Source organism: Perna viridis, chromosome 8, assembly GCF_037379345.1.
Source record: "Perna viridis isolate PV_CMFRI_1.1 ecotype Kerala chromosome 8, ASM3737934v1, whole genome shotgun sequence".
Taxonomy (NCBI): domain Eukaryota; kingdom Metazoa; phylum Mollusca; class Bivalvia; order Mytilida; family Mytilidae; genus Perna; species Perna viridis.
In genome coordinates, this window is record NC_142452.1 from 3,787,791 (window position 1) to 3,806,480 (window position 18,690).

Genomic DNA, 18,690 nt, shown 5'->3' on the forward strand with positions numbered 1-18,690 from the left:
GGATTCTAAATCCAGAGATGCTGAATTTTGCTTCCAGGTTTTAGTGGAGTCTGTCAAGTTGCTCATTTCTTTTGTTACTTTGCATGTATTGTACTGGTTTTTTAGTTTTCTTATATGTGTATGTCTGTTTTCCATGACTGGTGGTTGAGATTCTGTGAAATCAAACATATTTATAAATGCGAAAACGACCAGAAATTTGCCTGTTTCACAAACCAGCGTATTTCATTCACAGCGCCTCTTTCACCACCGGTCTTGTATAATATCCAATTGGAACAGATGAATGCTTACAATTACGTGGGTATTTTTTTGCAAATCCACTAAGTTTATATCCAGATTTTTTATTCTAAGACAGATTTTAGCGTAAGTACGATGTGTCCAGATTTCCCCAATCTTTTTTTTTTCAATGGGGAAATCCGGACAAATAAAATAACATTTAAAAGATTTAAGAATATGTTGCTTTTTTCAAGTACATTAAGATATATTCTTAAACAATTTATCAAATTTACTTATCAAATTTCATACATAACAGTAATCATACCTAGTGTGCAAATTGTTGTTTATAATTCCCGCCTCGGCAACTTTTAATTCTCAATGTAAACGGAAGTATTCGGCCTTGAGCCGGAAATGTCACATGATATTTTCTTGTTTACGCGTTTGACACGGATGACAACAGAAGAAATATTTTTATAGGATGCCATGAAAATCATTTCGTTTTGAAATTATTATTTATTTTATATTTGCTTTTTGAAAAACTTTCGCAAAATATTTTGTCCGTATTTTCCCATGTTTACCCAAAAACTTTAATTTTTTGTTGTTACTTTAATTTGCAAACAAATTTCCCTGTGTCAGTAATTAAATAAATCTGAATTTAACTACATGTGCATCTCAAATAAATTCTGATATTAAATGATAAAGCAGAAAAATGTGTCTGTACAAATGAAAAAACAAAATATAGTTACGAATTATGATTTTTAAAATAATCAATTAAACTGCAAACAAAATGTTCAAAATATTTCAAAATGATAATCATGAATATATAAATTGTCACATACATGTATTAATATAATTCAATTTTGTATCAAAATGTCAAAACTTATCAAAGACAAAAGAGTTCTACATATACATGTATGTTCAGAGGTTTCATTAATTTTTTGCAATTCAGGTAAATTTTCTTTTGTAGAAGGTACTTTTCATCATTTTCTTTTATTAAACTATTTGAAATTCTAAAATTCTGGAGGTAAAAGTACCTGCTACTGCCTCTAAATGAAAGGTCTGTATGTTTAATTAAAACACTGGTAAATACACTAATTCATCTACAATTTCCCAAAGAACTAAATATTTTTGTACCTTTTTTATACATACTTAAACATTATATCAAAACAAACTTATTTTTAATTCATTCTATTTATATAATAATTCTAAAATACTGAGATGAGCCACCTGTGTCTGATAATTTACTGTACAGGTAAAACCACCAGTAGGTACATGTAACTGTTAATTAGTCATTTCCTGTTGTATATTGGATACAGGTGATGCTGGGGGTCGGGGTCTAGTTAATTAAGGGCCAATAAGCAATAAATACCTGGCATTGGATGCCACGTATGAGGTATGCCAGGTATTAATCAGACTATGGTGTGAGATGTACTGTAGGTTAACAGTGGACAAGTGATTGATCCCTAAGTCTTGGGTAAACAGTGGACATGTGATTGATCTCCAAGACTCAGGTAAACAGTGAACATGTGACTGATCTCTTAAGTTATGGGTTAATAGTGGACATGTGACTGATCCCTAAGTCCCAGGTAAACAGTGGACATGTGACTGATCTCTAAGTTATGAGTTAACAGTGGACATGTGACTGATCTCTTTGATATATGTTTCCCCTAGAAAGAACTAAATTGAATCTGACAAATACTACTAACCAGTGTCTCTATCTTCATTTCTATCAATCTCTTCTTTCCTCTGTAATAATTCTTTTTTTAACTTCATTATATTCTCTCCTCGATCTTCTTGTCTCATGAATGCCACTAGGTCATAGGGTCTCCGCATATTAAATACAGTATCAAGCTGGAAAAGAAATCAGAAAATTATACAAATAACATTATCCCAACTTTTGATATTTGTCTAGAAACTAAGGTCTGTCCCTGGTAGTGGTTTGTTGTTAACACCACTATAGTAGTACAGTATATGTACTTTATTGAAAATTCATACAACTAACATGTTACATGTTATATCATTACAATATCTTCACACAGTTTATATTATTTCATTTAAGTACTTAACTACATAAACTTCGAATTATTCACATAAAAAATGGATAAATAAGAAAAATTAATTAATAAGATTTAAACAGCTAATAATGACCTTACAAATTGAAACATAAAATTTTTCTATTAGATGGGTTTTCCCTCATCATTTTGGGTTTTGCTAACTTATAAAATTACATTTTTAAACATCCATTGAGAATCATATTTATACCTCCACTTGCAAAGTGATATTTTTACTTGCATTGAAGGATTATAATAAATGTTTCAATCAATGTAGAAAGTCTTTCCATTTTAATTTATTCACACTTTTTTATTGAGAAGTTCAAGATCAGGAACTGTAAATGGCGAAACAAGATGTTGCATGCTACATTGACCTAAATATACCACCAAACAACTATTTCCTCATACGAGAAGAAGACAAAGGATGAACTTGGAAAGGGGATGAAAGGTACAAGTCCTCATGTAAAAAAATAAACCAGATATGTAAGCAATCCCTCTGAAAGAAGATGAAAAACATGTTACAGAAAAGTGTAATGGACAGACAGGTGATGGTGATCAAAAAATGTTATTAAGCAAATAAACTCAATCAAATTTTGATAAGTACTACATGTAATTTATAGTGGAATATGTATCTTGTCATACTACACTTTGCTAGAGGGTTTTACATGTATCACTAACATCATTTGGATTCTATTTTTTTACTAATTTAAACTTACAACACATGTTACAATTCTACAAGAATTTCTACCGAAGTGTGTAAACCTTGAGTAAAACTAGAAAACTGAGAGTAAAGTTCAATAAAGGATACCCCCTCGCTACCCATCCAAGTTCAATGAAGGATACCCTCTCGCTACCCACCCCAGTTCAACAAAGGATACCCCTCTCGCTACCGACCCCAGTTCAATAAAAGATATCCCCTCGCTAACGACCCCAATTCAATATAAGATATCCTCTTGCTACCCACCCCAGTTCAATAAAGGATACCCCTTGCTACCCACCCCAGTTCAATAAAAGATACCCCCCTTGCTACCCACCCAAGTAATCATATCGTAAAAATTTCAGGTTGATATGATAAGTAGTTGCATAGAACTCACTACAGTAATAAACAAGTAGCTCCCAGGAGCCTAAATTGCTCACCTTCTTGAATTTTGCCATTCAAAGGTAATAAATTAAACAAGAAGTTGTCCAACAATTTTGACTAAGGAAGTCTTTGGTAGGACTATCACAAGATCTTTTCAATAACTGAAAGTTTCTTTTAATCTATCATAGTTTTCAAGATATTGACTGAAAGCTATTAAAAAAAAAGTCATTTTCCCCCCTTTCAAGTGCAATAACTCTTACAAGGAGTCTGAAGACATTTGTAGTCCTAACAATATGGATCATTTCAGCTATTGAAAGAATTTGGATAAACCTAATGGTTTAGGAGATATATGTGAAAAACTACTGTCTGACCCCTATGTTCTATTTTTAGTAATAGTGGCCATGTTTTTCCATTTTGGAAAGAAATAACATTAAAAAAAGCAAAAATCGTTGAAAAAGGGCAATAAGTCCTACATGGCTTAACATATTAAAACCAAAATTTGACCAGAGATAAATCTCATCATGCTGAACACTTTTACCCAATCAGAATTCAGCTAAACCTACAGTTTAGGAGATATATGTGAAAAAACAACTGTCTGATCCCTATGTTCTATTTTTAGTAATGGTGGCCATGTTTTTCAACGAAACAAAAATCCCCACATCAGTTCTATGCATTATACCCCAAAGAACATTTATACCAAGTTTGGTTCTAATTAGTCAAGTAGTTTCAGAGGAGAAGAGTTTTGTGTAATTGTTTACGACGACGATGGACGATGACCTCGGACGCCAAGTGATGACAATAGCACACATGGCCTTTGGCCAGGTCAGCTAAAAAGCTCTGAGGGTTTAATGTAACCAGCAATACAGTATTTAATCAAAGTGCTGTTTGCACTGGACATTTTTGATTTTTGTGAATTTGTAGTATGAGCAAAATTTTAAAGATTACATGATGAAAAAAAAAACTGTGATCATACATTTGCATTTTACATATTATTATTAACCTTTTTTTCCAAATATGTATAAAATGAAAGTCAATCCATATAACTGATCCAACCTAACACACATTTACAAATTTTGTTCCATTTCACCATAATCCCAAAAATAACAGTACTTTTCCTACATAACAATAATACTTAAATAAAACCAATATCAGCTTAAGAAAATAATTTCCTTAACACAAGATTTTCAAAAACTAGACACTTTTATCAATTTGAATTTTCCCACCAATTTTACTTGGTTAAAATCACTGCTCTTCACTTCCTGTTTATGAAATGGTAAAATACGAATGACAGGATGGATAATTACAAAGATAATACCAAAAAGCAATGAAACTCTTTCAAATGCTTTCCATTCTTTTCATGACATAAAACTCAAGAATTTTTCTAAGAACAACAATTATCAAAGATTCCTTACAGTGGACAATAAAATTTTTGCAAGCAAGCCCAATCAAGATTTACCAACTATCATAAAGGCAGGAAACTCAAAGGGACAAAATTACCAAGGAAGAAGTATTATGAACTTAATGTTAATTTATTCAATAATACAAATGTACATTCAGAACAGAAAGTATATGTACACAGCGGCTGGGCCATAGTCACATTGTTAACAAAAAAGGTGCATTATTGTGTTAATATGCTGGAACAAAATGGCATTACACTTGAAGGGCTTCATTCTTGTCTCTTCTCCAAGTTTTATGGTGTACACAAATCCCAAATCACTGAAAGACAATGGGGGGAAAGAAAGGAAACCATGCATAATAATTTTATTCCTGCTTTCTAAGGGCCATGTTATTTGTATGATTATTCCTGCTCTCTAAGGATCCATGTTATTTGTATGATTATTCCTGCTTTCTAAGGACCCATGTTATTTGTATGATTATTCCTGCTCTCTAAGGGTCCATGTTATTTGTATGATTATTCCTGCTCTATAATGGCCTATGTTGTTTGTATGATTATTCCTGCTCTCTAAGGGTCCATGTTATTTATATGATTATTCCTGCTCTCTAAGGCCCATGTTATTTGTATGACTATTCCTGCTCTCTAAGGCCCATGTTATTTGTATGATTATTCCTGCTCTCTAAGGATCCATGTTATTTATATGATTATTCCTGCTCTCTAAGGCCCATGTTATTTGTATGACTATTCCTGCTCTCTAAGGCCCATGTTATTTGTATGATTATTCCTGCTCTCTAAGGGTCCATGTTATTTGTATGATTATTCCTGCTCTCTAAGGGCCCATGTTATTTGTATGATTCTATCTACTCTCTAAGGGCCCATGTTATTTGTATGATTCTATCTGCTCTCTAAGGGCCCATGTTATTTGTATTATTCTATCTGCTCTCTAAGGGTCCATGTTATTTGTATGATTATTCCTGCTCTCTAAGGATCCATGTTATTTGTATGATTATTCCTGCTCTCTAAGGCCCATGTTATTTGTATGACTATTCCTGCTCTCTAAGGCCCATGTTAATTGTATGATTATTCCTGCTCTCTAAGGGTCCATGTTATTTGTATGATTATTCCTGCTCTCTAAGGGCCCATGTTATTTATATGATTCTATCTGCTCTCTAAGGGCCCATGTTATTTGTATGATTCTATCTGCTCTCTAAGGGTCCATGTCATTTGTATGATTATTCCTGCTCTATAATGGCCTATGTTGTTTGTATGATTATTCCTGCTTTCTAAGGCCCATGTTATTTGTATGACTATTCCTGCTCTCTAAGGGTCCATGTTATTTGTATGATTATTCCTGCTCTCTAAGGGTCCATGTTATTTGTATGATTATTCCTGCTCTCTAAGGGCCCATGTTATTTATATGATTCTATCTGCTCTCTAAGGCCCCATGTTATTTGTATGATTCTATCTGCTCTCTAAGGGGCCATGTTATTTGTATGATTCTATCTGCTCTCTAAGGGTCCATGTTATTTGTATGATTATTCCTGCTCTCTAAGGGCCCATGTTATTTTTATGATTCTAACTGCTCTCTAAGGGCCCATGTTATTTATATGATTCTATCTGCTCTCTAAGGGCCCATGTTATTTGTATGATTCTATCTGCTCTCTAAGGGTCCATGTTATTTGTATGATTCTATCTGCTCTATAATGGCCTATGTTGTTTGTATGATTCTATCTGCTCTCTAAGGGTCCATGTTATTTGTATGATTATTCCTGCTCTCTAAGGCCCATGTTATTTGTATGACTATTCCTGCTCTCTAAGGCCCATGTTAATTGTATGATTATTCCTGCTCTCTAAGGGTCCATGTTATTTGTATGATTATTCCTGCTCTCTAAGGGCCCATGTTATTTATATGATTCTATCTGCTCTCTAAGGGCCCATGTTATTTGTATGATTCTATCTGCTCTCTAAGGGTCCATGTTATTTGTATGATTATTTCTGCTCTATAATGGCCTATGTTGTTTGTATGATTATTCCTGCTTTCTAAGGCCCATGTTATTTGTATGACTATTCCTGCTCTCTAAGGGTCCATGTTATTTGTATGATTATTCCTGCTCTCTAAGGGTCCATGTTATTTGTATGATTATTCCTGCTCTCTAAGGGCCCATGTTATTTATATGATTCTATCTGCTCTCTAAGGCCCCATGTTATTTGTATGATTCTATCTGCTCTCTAAGGGGCCATGTTATTTGTATGATTCTATCTGCTCTCTAAGGGTCCATGTTATTTGTATGATTATTCCTGCTCTCTAAGGGCCCATGTTATTTTTATGATTCTAACTGCTCTCTAAGGGCCCATGTTATTTATATGATTCTATCTGCTCTCTAAGGGCCCATGTTATTTGTATGATTCTATCTGCTCTCTAAGGGTCCATGTTATTTGTATGATTCTATCTGCTCTATAATGGCCTATGTTGTTTGTATGATTCTATCTGCTCTCTAAGGGTCCATGTTATTTGTATGACTATTCCTGCTCTCTAAGGGCCCATGTTATTTGTATGATTCTATCTGCTCTCTAAGGGCCCATGTTATTTGTATGATTCTATCTGCTCTCTAAGGGTCCATGTTATTTGTATGACTATTCCTGCTCTCTAAGGATCCATGTTATTTGTATGACTATTCCTGCTCTATAATGGCCTATGTTGTTTGTATGATTATTCCTGCTCTCTAAGGGCCCATGTTATTTGTATGATTCTATCTGCTCTCTAAGGGTCCATGTTATTTGTATGACAATTCCTGCTCTCTAAGGGTCCATGTTATTTGTATGATTATTCCTGCTCTTTAAGGCCCATGTTATTTATATGATTATTCCTGCTCTCTAAAGCCCATGTTATTTGTATGACTATTCCTGCTCTCTAAGGCCCATGTTATTTGTATGATTCTATCTGCTCTCTAGGGGCCCATGTTATTTGTATGACTATTCCTGCTCTCTAAGGCCCATGTTATTTGTATGACTATTCCTGCTCTCTAAGGGTCCATGTTATTTGTATGATTATTCCTGCTCTATAATGGCTTATGTTGTTTGTATGATTATTCCTGCTCTCTAAGGCCCATGTTATTTGTATGATTATTCCTGCTCTCTAAGGGTCCATGTTATTTGTATGATTATTCCTGCTCTATAATGGCCTATGTTGTTTGTATGACTATTCCTGCTCTCTAAGGGTCCATGTTATTTGTATGATTATTCCTGCTCTATAATGGCCTATGTTGTTTGTATGATTATTCCTGCTCTCTAAGGGTCCATGTTATTTGTATGATTATTCCTGCTCTATAATGGCCTATGTTGTTTGTATGATTATTCCTGCTCTCTAAGGGTCCATGTTATTTGCATGACTATTCCTGCTCTCTAAGGATCCATGTTATTTATATGATTATTCCTGCTCTCTAAGGGCCATGTTATTTGTATGATTCTATCTGCTCTCTAAGGGCCCATGTTATTTGTATGATTATTCCAGCTCTCTACGGATCCATGTTATTTGTATGATTATTCCTGCTCTATAAGGGCCATGTTATTTGTATGACTATTCCTGCTTTCTAAGGGCCCATGTTATTTGTATGATTCTATCTGCTCTCTAAGGGCCCATGTTATTTGTATGACTATTCCTGCTCTCTAAGGCCCATGTTATTTGTATGATTATTCCTGCTCTCTAAGGCCCATGTTATTTGTATGATTATTCCTGCTCTCTAAGGGCCCATGTTATTTGTATGATTCTATCTGCTCTCTAAGGGTCCATGTTATTTGTATGACTATTCCTGCTCTATAATGGCCTATGTTAATTGAATGATTATTCCTGCTCTCTAAGGGCCCATGTTATTTGTATGATTCTTTTTGCTCTCTAAGGGCTTTTGTTGTTTGCAATTCAGTTGTTTTTCCTTTGATGTAAGAGTAACCTAGGGAACCAAGATTCCAACAATCAAAAGAAATGTGATCCAGGGACAAACACCAGACCACACAAAAAGTAACCAAAATAATACATACAAAGAAACAAAATTAACTGAGTAACTTGGACTCCATCAAAAACTAGGAGCATGCACCAAGTGTACCAGTAGGGTAAGTGTCCTCTGCTTTTCTAAAAACACCCCCACACATGCTCATAAAAAGTCAAGTCCAGGGTAGACAAAAGAGGAAAGAAAAACCATGACACTTTGAACAAATCAGTTTTCATGGTGCAGATGGATACACCTTAAAGATCCAAGAGTCATGATGACAACCATAAAACTTCTGTAGTGATAACTTCAATCTTGAAGCAACATGACCCTGTTTCAGAAACCTAATTGTAAGAAGTCTGCGTAGTTACGGCAAGCTCTGGCATAACATATGAGTTGTGATATGAAAACTTCATTTACAGGTGCCGAAGGCATGTTGCCACAGATGAAAGGAAAGTTGACAATACAGAATGAAAAGTCATCGTGTGTTGTGTACAGGTAGTTTGATCAATAGTTTTCCTTTACCATCGATCTTTAAGTGTCAGTCAAGATATGAGGCTGACTTCACAGTGTCCATAATATCCTTTAGGCTAAAAACCACTAATTCCACTTTCCATAGGCTTCTATGCTAATTTCACAATATTCAATGGCTTCTCTGGACTTTACCTTAACTTTAACCTGCAGAGGACTATATATCAGCATGATTCTACATATGTCAGCTCACAATCCTCAGAATGGCATGTGGGGTTAGCAGACTTGCAGTGCAGTACTGGTCACCGGAAGTGAAGGGTCTATAAATAGCATGGGAAATCCCAGTGTTTTCACAAGATAGGGGTATATTTAAAAATCATTATGGAGATTAGGCTTCACATCACAAGAAGCAAAATGCACCTATAAAATGTACAGAAATGTTTTTCCTTTCAGAAACTGTTTAAATTTTTTAAATAAGATGAGAACTTTTTTTCACAGCACTATGAGGAACAGGGGTAATTTCTGCGTAGGACTATTTTTGCGTACGTTCCAAATGCTCATTGGTTGAATTGGTGGTCTGTAACCTAAAGAGTCACTTTTTGTCTTAGAAAAAATAAATAACTATACATGTATCTTCCTACACACATACTGAATGCATTTGCAAAGTTTCAGTGAAATGTGACAAGCACTTTTTTAAATATTTGATTTTTAAATATAGGGTAACCAAGTTGTGCGAGCAAAAAAGTGACAATATTCTACCATACTTAAATGCATTAAATATTTGCAAAGAACTTTTTCTGACTTTTCAAATAAAAAATATCAATCACAACTTGTTTTTTAACAATATTAATGAAGAAATAGTTTTAAAAGTAATCATTTTCTGAGAAATTGGTCCATTTTTAAAAAATTATTTCTGACATGCCTCCCCCTTTTTCTTGATCACATGTCAAAAATCCTAAATCTTTAAATTTTCACAAAAGGTGATATATTTGGCTTTAAATTTGTAAATACAGTGTTTTCACATTAAAACATGACCAGTAAAGGGCACCTAAAGCAAAAAAAGTACTCAATAATGGATTTTCCATGTTGCCATAGGGGAATGCTGATATGGCCTTAACCGCAGTAATGAAAGTGAGTTTTTCCTCATTTCTAACCTAATTTTTGCTCAAATCTATACAAAACTTGATTTCAAGTGCTTATTACCACCATATTTAGGTAAATATAGCCCTCAAAGTGTAATATTTGATATTTTTACTAAATTTTCTACACTTTTTACAAGATAGGACATAAAAATCAGCCAAAAAGACCAATTTTCAATAATTTGGACCTATAACTTAAAAAAATGCATATTTTGAAGGATTTTTGTAGTGTATTCCTCTCATGGCAAAGTTAACAAGATCTTCAAGTAGTTTAAAGCTATTTCAAAAAACTTTTCATTTTGCCATGGCTTCTACTTAAGGCTAAAAACCACTAATTCCACTTTCCATAGGCTTCTATGCTAATTTCACAATATTCAATGGCTTCTCTGGACTTTACCTTAACTTTAACCTGCAGAGGACTATATATCAGCATGATTCTACATATGTCAGCTCACAATCCTCAGAATGGCATGTGGGGTTAGCAGACTTGCAGTGCAGTACTGGTCACCGGAAGTGAAGGGTCTATAAATAGCATGGGAAATCCCAGTGTTTTCACAAGATAGGGGTATATTTAAAAATCATTATGGAGATTAGGCTTCACATCACAAGAAGCAAAATGCACCTATAAAATGTACAGAAATGTTTTTCCTTTCAGAAACTGTTTAAATTTTTTAAATAAGATGAGAACTTTTTTTCACAGCACTATGAGGAACAGGGGTAATTTCTGCGTAGGACTATTTTTGCGTACGTTCCAAATGCTCATTGGTTGAATTGGTGGTCTGTAACCTATATAGCCTAGCTGGTCCAATGGTCTATGGCGCTGGACTTAGTGCAGGCGGTGTTGCCATATATGTCACAGCGGTACGAGTTCGAGTCCCGCGGAGGGAACGACCAAAAATTTACTTCGCAAATTTGACAGTTCTAACATCGTTGGCATTTTTTCAGACCCTTATATATATATATTTAAAAAATCTATTTTATAATATTAGAAGTTGATTTTCTAATATAAGAAAATCATTTTGTCATATTAAAAAATGTGACCGACTTTGCAATATTGCAAGTGATTTGGGGTAGATGCGATGTATAAAACCCCAAAAACTAGGATTATTTAATGATAATACATATCTATATAGTGGAAACTGAGATTAAAGGATCTGGCTAAACAATGTTCCTTCTTTTTGATCAGATCAGCTATAAAGTCAGCCTTATAAGAGTGCAGGAAGAGCACAATTTGATCCCATTAGAATGCCAACCATTTGTTGAAAAACAGGTCCACCACACTGGAAAAATATGTTGTTGATCAAATTCCAGCATTTTGAAAATATCTTCTTCAGATATTTGAATGATGTTTTAAACGTGTTATTTACAAAGAATGGGGAATGTCTACCATGAACTACATATTTGTATGTAGGTTACTGTCTTTATAGGAGTAACAAAGATGAATAATGTTTTTTGGTTGGGATTTTAACTGAGTATGAGAAATTGAAATATAAAGTTTAAAAATCATAGGTTTTGATGCTATTCTATTCTGAAAATAATCTTGAATTGAGGGTTTCCAAAAGACTGCAAAAGATAACATCTATGGCAATGATACAAACACTAGTGTCTGTGGCCCAAACTGATTCAAAACAATCCATTAATGTCAACTGCAAGTTAAATAAACAAAAATGTGGCCATAGTTGTATGAAGCAAATGGAAAATTCATATGCCTCAATCATTTTCAAATATCATAAGTTTCCTTTTTATCAGTGCTTTGGTAATGGCCCTTTGATTTGCAATGAAAAGGAATCATTGTCCTATTGGCAAAATTCTTATCCCAATAACTTAGTACATATATGTACATGTATGTATGTATGGTATGTGTTTTTAATTTGAAGAATTTTGCAAGGCATGTTATTGTTAAATGCATTAACAAGATCAGATAGTGGGTGTGTTTTTAATTTCCTAGTTTTTCTCATGAAATGTAACAAAGTGCCGTAAGTGATGAACCTGCATACAAACCAAACATGAACCATTTACTGTCTTATTGTTTAAATTTATTCCCTTCATTTGATTTTGAACAAAGTATCTACATGTTATTATGAAAGCTTACCAGATTACCAAATTAAATAAAATATTAGGTTCCCTTTAGAAAAATGCAATAAAAAAATGTACATGTACTTCATATTGTGTAGTACAAAGAAAGATTGGTTTTTGATATACATTGTATGCCAGTCCAAAATTTCAAACTCAGTGCTTTTAAAGGTTGGTTTTACTCCATTATGTTTTAGTCTGAATTAAAGTTTCAGGTCTGTTGGGTTATACAGAATTGTCATCAAATTTCATAACTGAAAATTCAGTCAATCAAGATGTTTTTCTATGTATTAAACTGAATGTACATGTACATGTAAGTCTAATTTTTCCATTATACAATGTATATGTACATGTACATGTGAATCTCATTTTTCTATTATACAATTTACACGTAGTTACAATGAACATCAATAGAACTGAATAAAATTTGGGTCCATCACCAGCAACCTAAAGATGTATTCATACTTGTAGATGCTATTGAGGAAAATAAGGCTGTAAACTAATTATATATGATTTTCCCATTATGTTTTATAACTCTCCTCCAACTGAAAGATTAATGTCACAATTTAAAATTACCATTTTTTTTTCTCTCACATCAAATGGCATGGGAGACAATGGACAGATTCAGAATCTGTATGGAATACTGGGATTGTTTTAGTTGATGACTCTCTGATTGGTCAAGATGTATATTACAAGTACACTGCGAAGGTGCAACATTGTTTACAAGGACAGAAAATAGAATTTCCGAATTGGTCCATTCATGAGGAAGATTCTCCCCTCACACTGTCTGGTGTGGGAGATTTTAAAATGAAAGCAAATTTTTTATGTCAAATTTCAAAAGATGATCTTCCAAATTCAGAAATAATTCATTAATTTATACTTTTCCCCACTTCCGATTATTTGGGGTAAAATGGCAAGTCACTCAATGAAAAGCAAGGGAGAAATTCACTCAGGAAATCATTGTTGATTGATTTGAAGTAGAAAATTGATTTCAAAAGCCAAACAATGCTCTTACTTTCTACCAATAGAAAAATAGTGTTGATTATGATCTTTTCTCAGGCTATGTCAGGCTAGTCCTTTCCTTCAAAATTCTCGACAACTAGCCTGAATAATAGAGAACTGTAAAGGATTCAACTAGCCCAAAACAAGATAAGTACACATCATTTCACTAGCCCCAGGCATTGGATAAGTAGCTAAAGGTGAGCACTGCTATGACATTAAAGGTTGTCCTATTGCCTGGGACAAGTGAAAATACCACTCGGACAAGTAAAAGTTAAATCAATCTTGCCCATGGGACAACCAAATTTTATTTATTTTTCAAAATGCATTAACTAAAGGACAATCTAAATTTTAATTTGGGTGAGTAGATTTTGCATCAACTAGCCTGATAGGACAAGGTTGATAAAATGTAAACGTCATATCCAAAACCAACAATGTTTTAGACAAAAGTTTTGTTGTAAGAGTACGTTTATTTTTTAACCAATTTTTGTCCAGTATAATTGCGGAACAATTCTGATTTCTCAATTTGGAGTATTGTGTATTGTGACTCCGAAAGGGAGTGTTAATGGTTGTATTATCAAATTGGTTCTGTATACTTATGGCAAGAAAAAGCATTAATATCCGGTTTGTAGATTCATTTTCAGGAGCTGATAAACAGCATAATCACAGCTTCATTTGTATACACTTGGATATATGTCATTATAGGCCAAACCAGTCTCAGAAAATATTCGCTAGTTTCGATAATCAAATACAAATTGAATCATAGCTTTTCCAAGATAGGGTTGGTCATAATAGTTTGCAGTGTAGCGCCCAGATGTTTATGAAAATTACGTACAATGGAATCAATATTACCCATAATTCTCAGGTCATAAATATTGCGAAACGAAAACGAAAACGAAAACGAAACAAAACGAAAATAATCAAAAAAAGAAAGAATTGAAACAAAACAATTCGATAAAATGATTCAACTCATTATTAAAACATAATTATATGATACAAATCGAAACAGAATCAAGTGAAACTAAATTGAATTAAAGAAATCTTTTCAGACATTTCGCAAATTATAAGAAGCATAATGTTTACCAATGCCATACGATTCGAATCAAAGACATTTTAGACCATGATAACCAATAATTACTACAAATGCCGGACATTTCGACCAATAGACATATCAGACCATGACAATCAGTATACTGCTTAGGACATATATCATTCCAAAAGGTTACAAGTATAATATATCAAATCAGAGCTAACAAATATTATCAAAGTTGTTTTTAATTAATGTTTCTTCGGGAGCGTTAAAAGGTTTCACCTTCATTATACCTGGATGAGGCAAAATTCTCTATGCAATAAACCGAAATGCACCTGCAAGGCCTATGCAAATAAGCGATTTTTTCCCTAATAGAACAATAGGAAATGGTTTTGTGCAGGAGAAAATTATGCTAATAACCGAAATATGCAATAAAGCGATATGCGATTAAGTGGAGTCGACTGTATTATTTTTCACAGAAAGATTAGTAATTTTCGCCAAAAATCTGTAACATATCTTATACTTGTATGTGGGAGATTCCAATTTTTTTTTTACTAATTCAGTGGGAGTATCCATTGTTGTGTGGGAAGGTTAACAGGTAAGTTCAAGTAAAATCTAAGTGATTCAGATGAAAATGCTTGGTGAATTTATGTCATTCAAATAGTGGGGGAGGGTATGCACAACAGTGTATATACTGTAGTCTGTACACGGACAAAAAGCAAGGAAAGCTTTTCACCAATAAGATGCTGAATCCATAGATAAATAGGTTCATAACAATGGGTAGATTTAAAATATTATACATGTTTAATACATTATATAACATATTTAATATTTCAGTTCTGCTGTAGTAGTAAAAGTCAAAGTACAACGTACAGCATCTATAAATGTACTTCGCTTACAGCTATTACACATACTTTTTTAAAACCATAAAAAAATCTTATTACCTGGGCTTGAATTCTACCATTTTCTGTGACAACCCAATGGGATGACCCATCAGATAGGTGTAGACATCGCACAACTGCCAACAGAATCACCAAAACATTGGCAGCCACCATATTTTCATCTAATGAATATTCAACAAATACAACACCGGAAGTTGATACACTCTAAACAAACCCACGTGGCAATCATCAGTTCGAAGATCGATTGTGAATGTGTTGGATCAGGAAAACATAAATTCTCCTCGTACGTACCTGTTTCACTTTGATTTGGAACTTCAAGGTTTATTGATTAAGATGTTAGTTTTTTAATAAGGCAGTATGTTTTATTACTAAATTTAAAAGCAGTATCATTGTCCCCGGAGGGTCAACGATAAGGTGAAGTCGGAGACATGAGAGATATAAACGCATGCATGTATATTATATGACTCTGGTCAAGTTAAATTTCATCTAATTTTACATTCATGATTCAGACATGTACTTAAGCTTTTATTAATTCAAAAGCTTTTCAAACGAGCAAGCATAATTTTCGTATACAAAACGAAGTGTTCTTTCTTGCAATTTTCAAGCTTTTTAGAATTGTTGACTGTACTAAAGTGCCATGCCAATGGGCAGAAAATAAAATTACTCAGTATAGAGTTATGAATTAAAAATACAACGAGTAAGTTTGATACGTCAATTCATATAAGGTCTCAAACGCTTCAAAACAATATGAAGTTGCTGCGATGCCTTCCTACAAATCATACGTACAGTATACCGGTATGAGCATAAAAAAATTAATTGAAAATCAATGTCTATGCCTAAAAGTTATCAGTTTCGTCACAAGTAAATGCGGGGCTCTGAATACCTGCGATAAGTTTTTTTTAACAACAGCCAGAATTTTCAATTTATCAGGATTCGCTTGCGTCTTATTACATTTAAACCAGCCTATAGCAGTATTTGACTTTCTGAGGTTGAAATATCAATAAATCAAAAGGATAACGTGTTGCCATCCACATACTTTTATACAAACATAAAAAATGTCATTTATGAATACATTTTCAGGGGACACATTTATGGATGTTAGTCCAACTGCTCAAGACACTTTTGACTTTGATCTGCTGTTTTCAATTAGATAAATAGGATTGAAAAAGTGAAGCATTGTCGTAGTCTAAGACTAGTCTAGAACGAGTTCTAGAGTTTGAACAGACATAAAGATCTGAATGAGTATGGATTCCCAGATACGATAATTGCAGATACCAGCATTGGTGCAATCCGATGATCTACTTCAAAAGCTACAAGTCTGTATCGAAAAAGAGAGTATTTGGATTTCAAGAAGGCTGGTCAAAAACAACCAGCATCAGACAGTTTAAAAGGCGCGAAAGAAGGATCCTATGACGAAGAATTACTGCAGCTTAGGGCAAAAAAGTTAGAAGTATGGAAAAAGAAATCCAGCGACGCATATAAGAAGTTGAAAAGGAGGAATTAACTTCTGGCGGAGCTTATTGAAAAAGAAGCCGAGTTTGCGAGTTTTTAAATAAAGAAAAAGAAAGGGCATTTAAAGATAGACTTTAACGATTGTTAAGATAACAACTTGGTAATAAAAAGATAACATAATTAAAAAACAAAACAAAAACAACACAACACAAACCAAACAAAAATTACCCCAATTTTTCTAATTCATGTTATCAATAGAAAAAAAAGAAAGGATATGGTGAAACGAAAATAATCCGCAAACGTATTACCTAAATACTTTCAGAGATCCCCAAATGATTTTCAACAAGTGTAAACACACCTTTAAGTTTGCTCTGAAAGTCCCCGACAACGAAAGTAATAAAATCCACAATAAAACACGATGACACTTCTTCAAAATAAACTAAGAAGTAAAATTAATGTCCAACATCTCCCGAGTGCGGTAGATTGAAACTAGTTAGTGAAACGTAGGTATTACAAAAAAGTAAAAGATTAATATGAGTGTCCCTATATAGATACATTTCATTTATCCTTTCCAATATAATCTTCAAAACACCCCTTCCTTAAACTGTATAAAAGAAAATAAACTTGTCTTCATTTTTCAGAGTCCTATATTGTGGAGTAATATCTTGGATTTCTTCATACATTTTTGATCTTATGTTATCTAATTTTGGACAAACTATTGAGAAGTGGAACTCATCTCCATCTAATTGACCCAATTTACATATTCGATTTTTTGGCTATTTACTTTCTCAATCTCAAGACTACTACATGTATTACTAATTCTTATATTCGAAAATTCTTTATATTGCATTTTTATCTTGATTCAGTGTTTACAGCACACTCTTTTTAAATTTTCTTTAGGTTCTTAATTTATTGCCATTAGCAGATTGGCTGTCATAAGAGTAATCAAGGGAACCAAGGTTCTACTGGTAATCAAAAGAATGTAATTCAGGGACAAAGACCAGACATGGAAAACAGACATACACAACAAAGAACATAAAGTCACTAAAATAATACATACAAAGTAACAAAAGCAGATGAGCAACTCGGATTCCACTAAAACTGAGAGCATGGACTAGGTGCTTCGGTAGGGTAAGAGGAATGGAAAACTATGACACATTGAACAAATCAGTTTCCATGGCGCTGATGGATACATTGTAACGAGCTAGAAGTTCATGATGGCGACGATAAAACTTCTGTAGTGATGACTTCAATCTTGTAGCAACATGACCCTGTTCCAGAAGCCTACTTGTTAGAAATCTAGCGCGTTATAAAAAAGTCTGCGTAGTTTCGGCAAGCTGTGGCATAACGTATGAGTTGCGATATGAACACTCCATATGCAGGTGCTGCCGGGATGTTGCCACAGATGAAAGGAGAGTTGACAATTCTGAATGAAAAGTCATCACGTTTGTCTTAAAGTTTGGTCAATAGTTTTCCCTTGCCATCTATATCTAAGTGTAGGTTAAGATGTGAGGCTGACTTCACAGTGGCTGTAGTATCCTTTATCTCAATTTCTTTGGAGTAGATGCGGTGTATTAAATCCCCGAAATTAGGATTGTTTAAAGATAATACGTCATCTACATATATATAGCGGAAACTGAGATTAAAGGATCTAGCTAAACAATATTCTTTCTTTCGAATCAGGTCAGCTATAAAGTCAGCCTCATAAGAGTGAAGGAATAGGTCAGCAAGTAGAAGAGCACAATTTGTTCGTTGATAACTGCGTCTACCACAGTGGACAAATATGTTGTCGATAAAAAAATTCCAGCATCTTGTAAACATCTTCTGTATATTTGGAAGATGATTTGGAATTATTTCATACAATGTATGAGGAATCTCTACCAAGAACGATATATTTGCA

At 33.7% G+C, this 18,690-nt stretch overlaps 1 protein-coding gene and 1 long non-coding RNA gene across 3 annotated transcripts in view; one reads left to right on the plus strand and one right to left on the minus strand.

The window, feature by feature from the left end:
* The window catches only part of LOC148608988 (tetratricopeptide repeat protein 17-like), a 55,431-nt gene extending 39,924 nt beyond the window's left edge, over window positions 1-15,507 (minus strand). For both annotated transcript variants that reach the window (XM_088541776.1, XM_088541777.1), the window contains exons 1-2: window positions 15,381-15,507; window positions 1,920-2,064 (exon numbers count right to left, since the gene is read on the minus strand). In XM_088541776.1, the coding sequence (XP_088397902.1) occupies window positions 1,920-2,064; window positions 15,381-15,491 (256 nt within the window). In that variant the 5' untranslated portion in view covers window positions 15,492-15,507. The remainder of the gene's footprint in view (window positions 1-1,919; window positions 2,065-15,380) is intronic.
* A 46-nt stretch (window positions 15,508-15,553) lies between these two features.
* LOC148608989 (uncharacterized) lies at window positions 15,554-16,916 on the plus strand. The gene is made up of 2 exons (XR_015914459.1): window positions 15,554-15,673; window positions 16,419-16,916. It is a non-coding gene; the product is annotated as an uncharacterized LOC148608989 (long non-coding RNA).
* The last annotated feature ends 1,774 nt before the right edge of the window (window positions 16,917-18,690 follow it).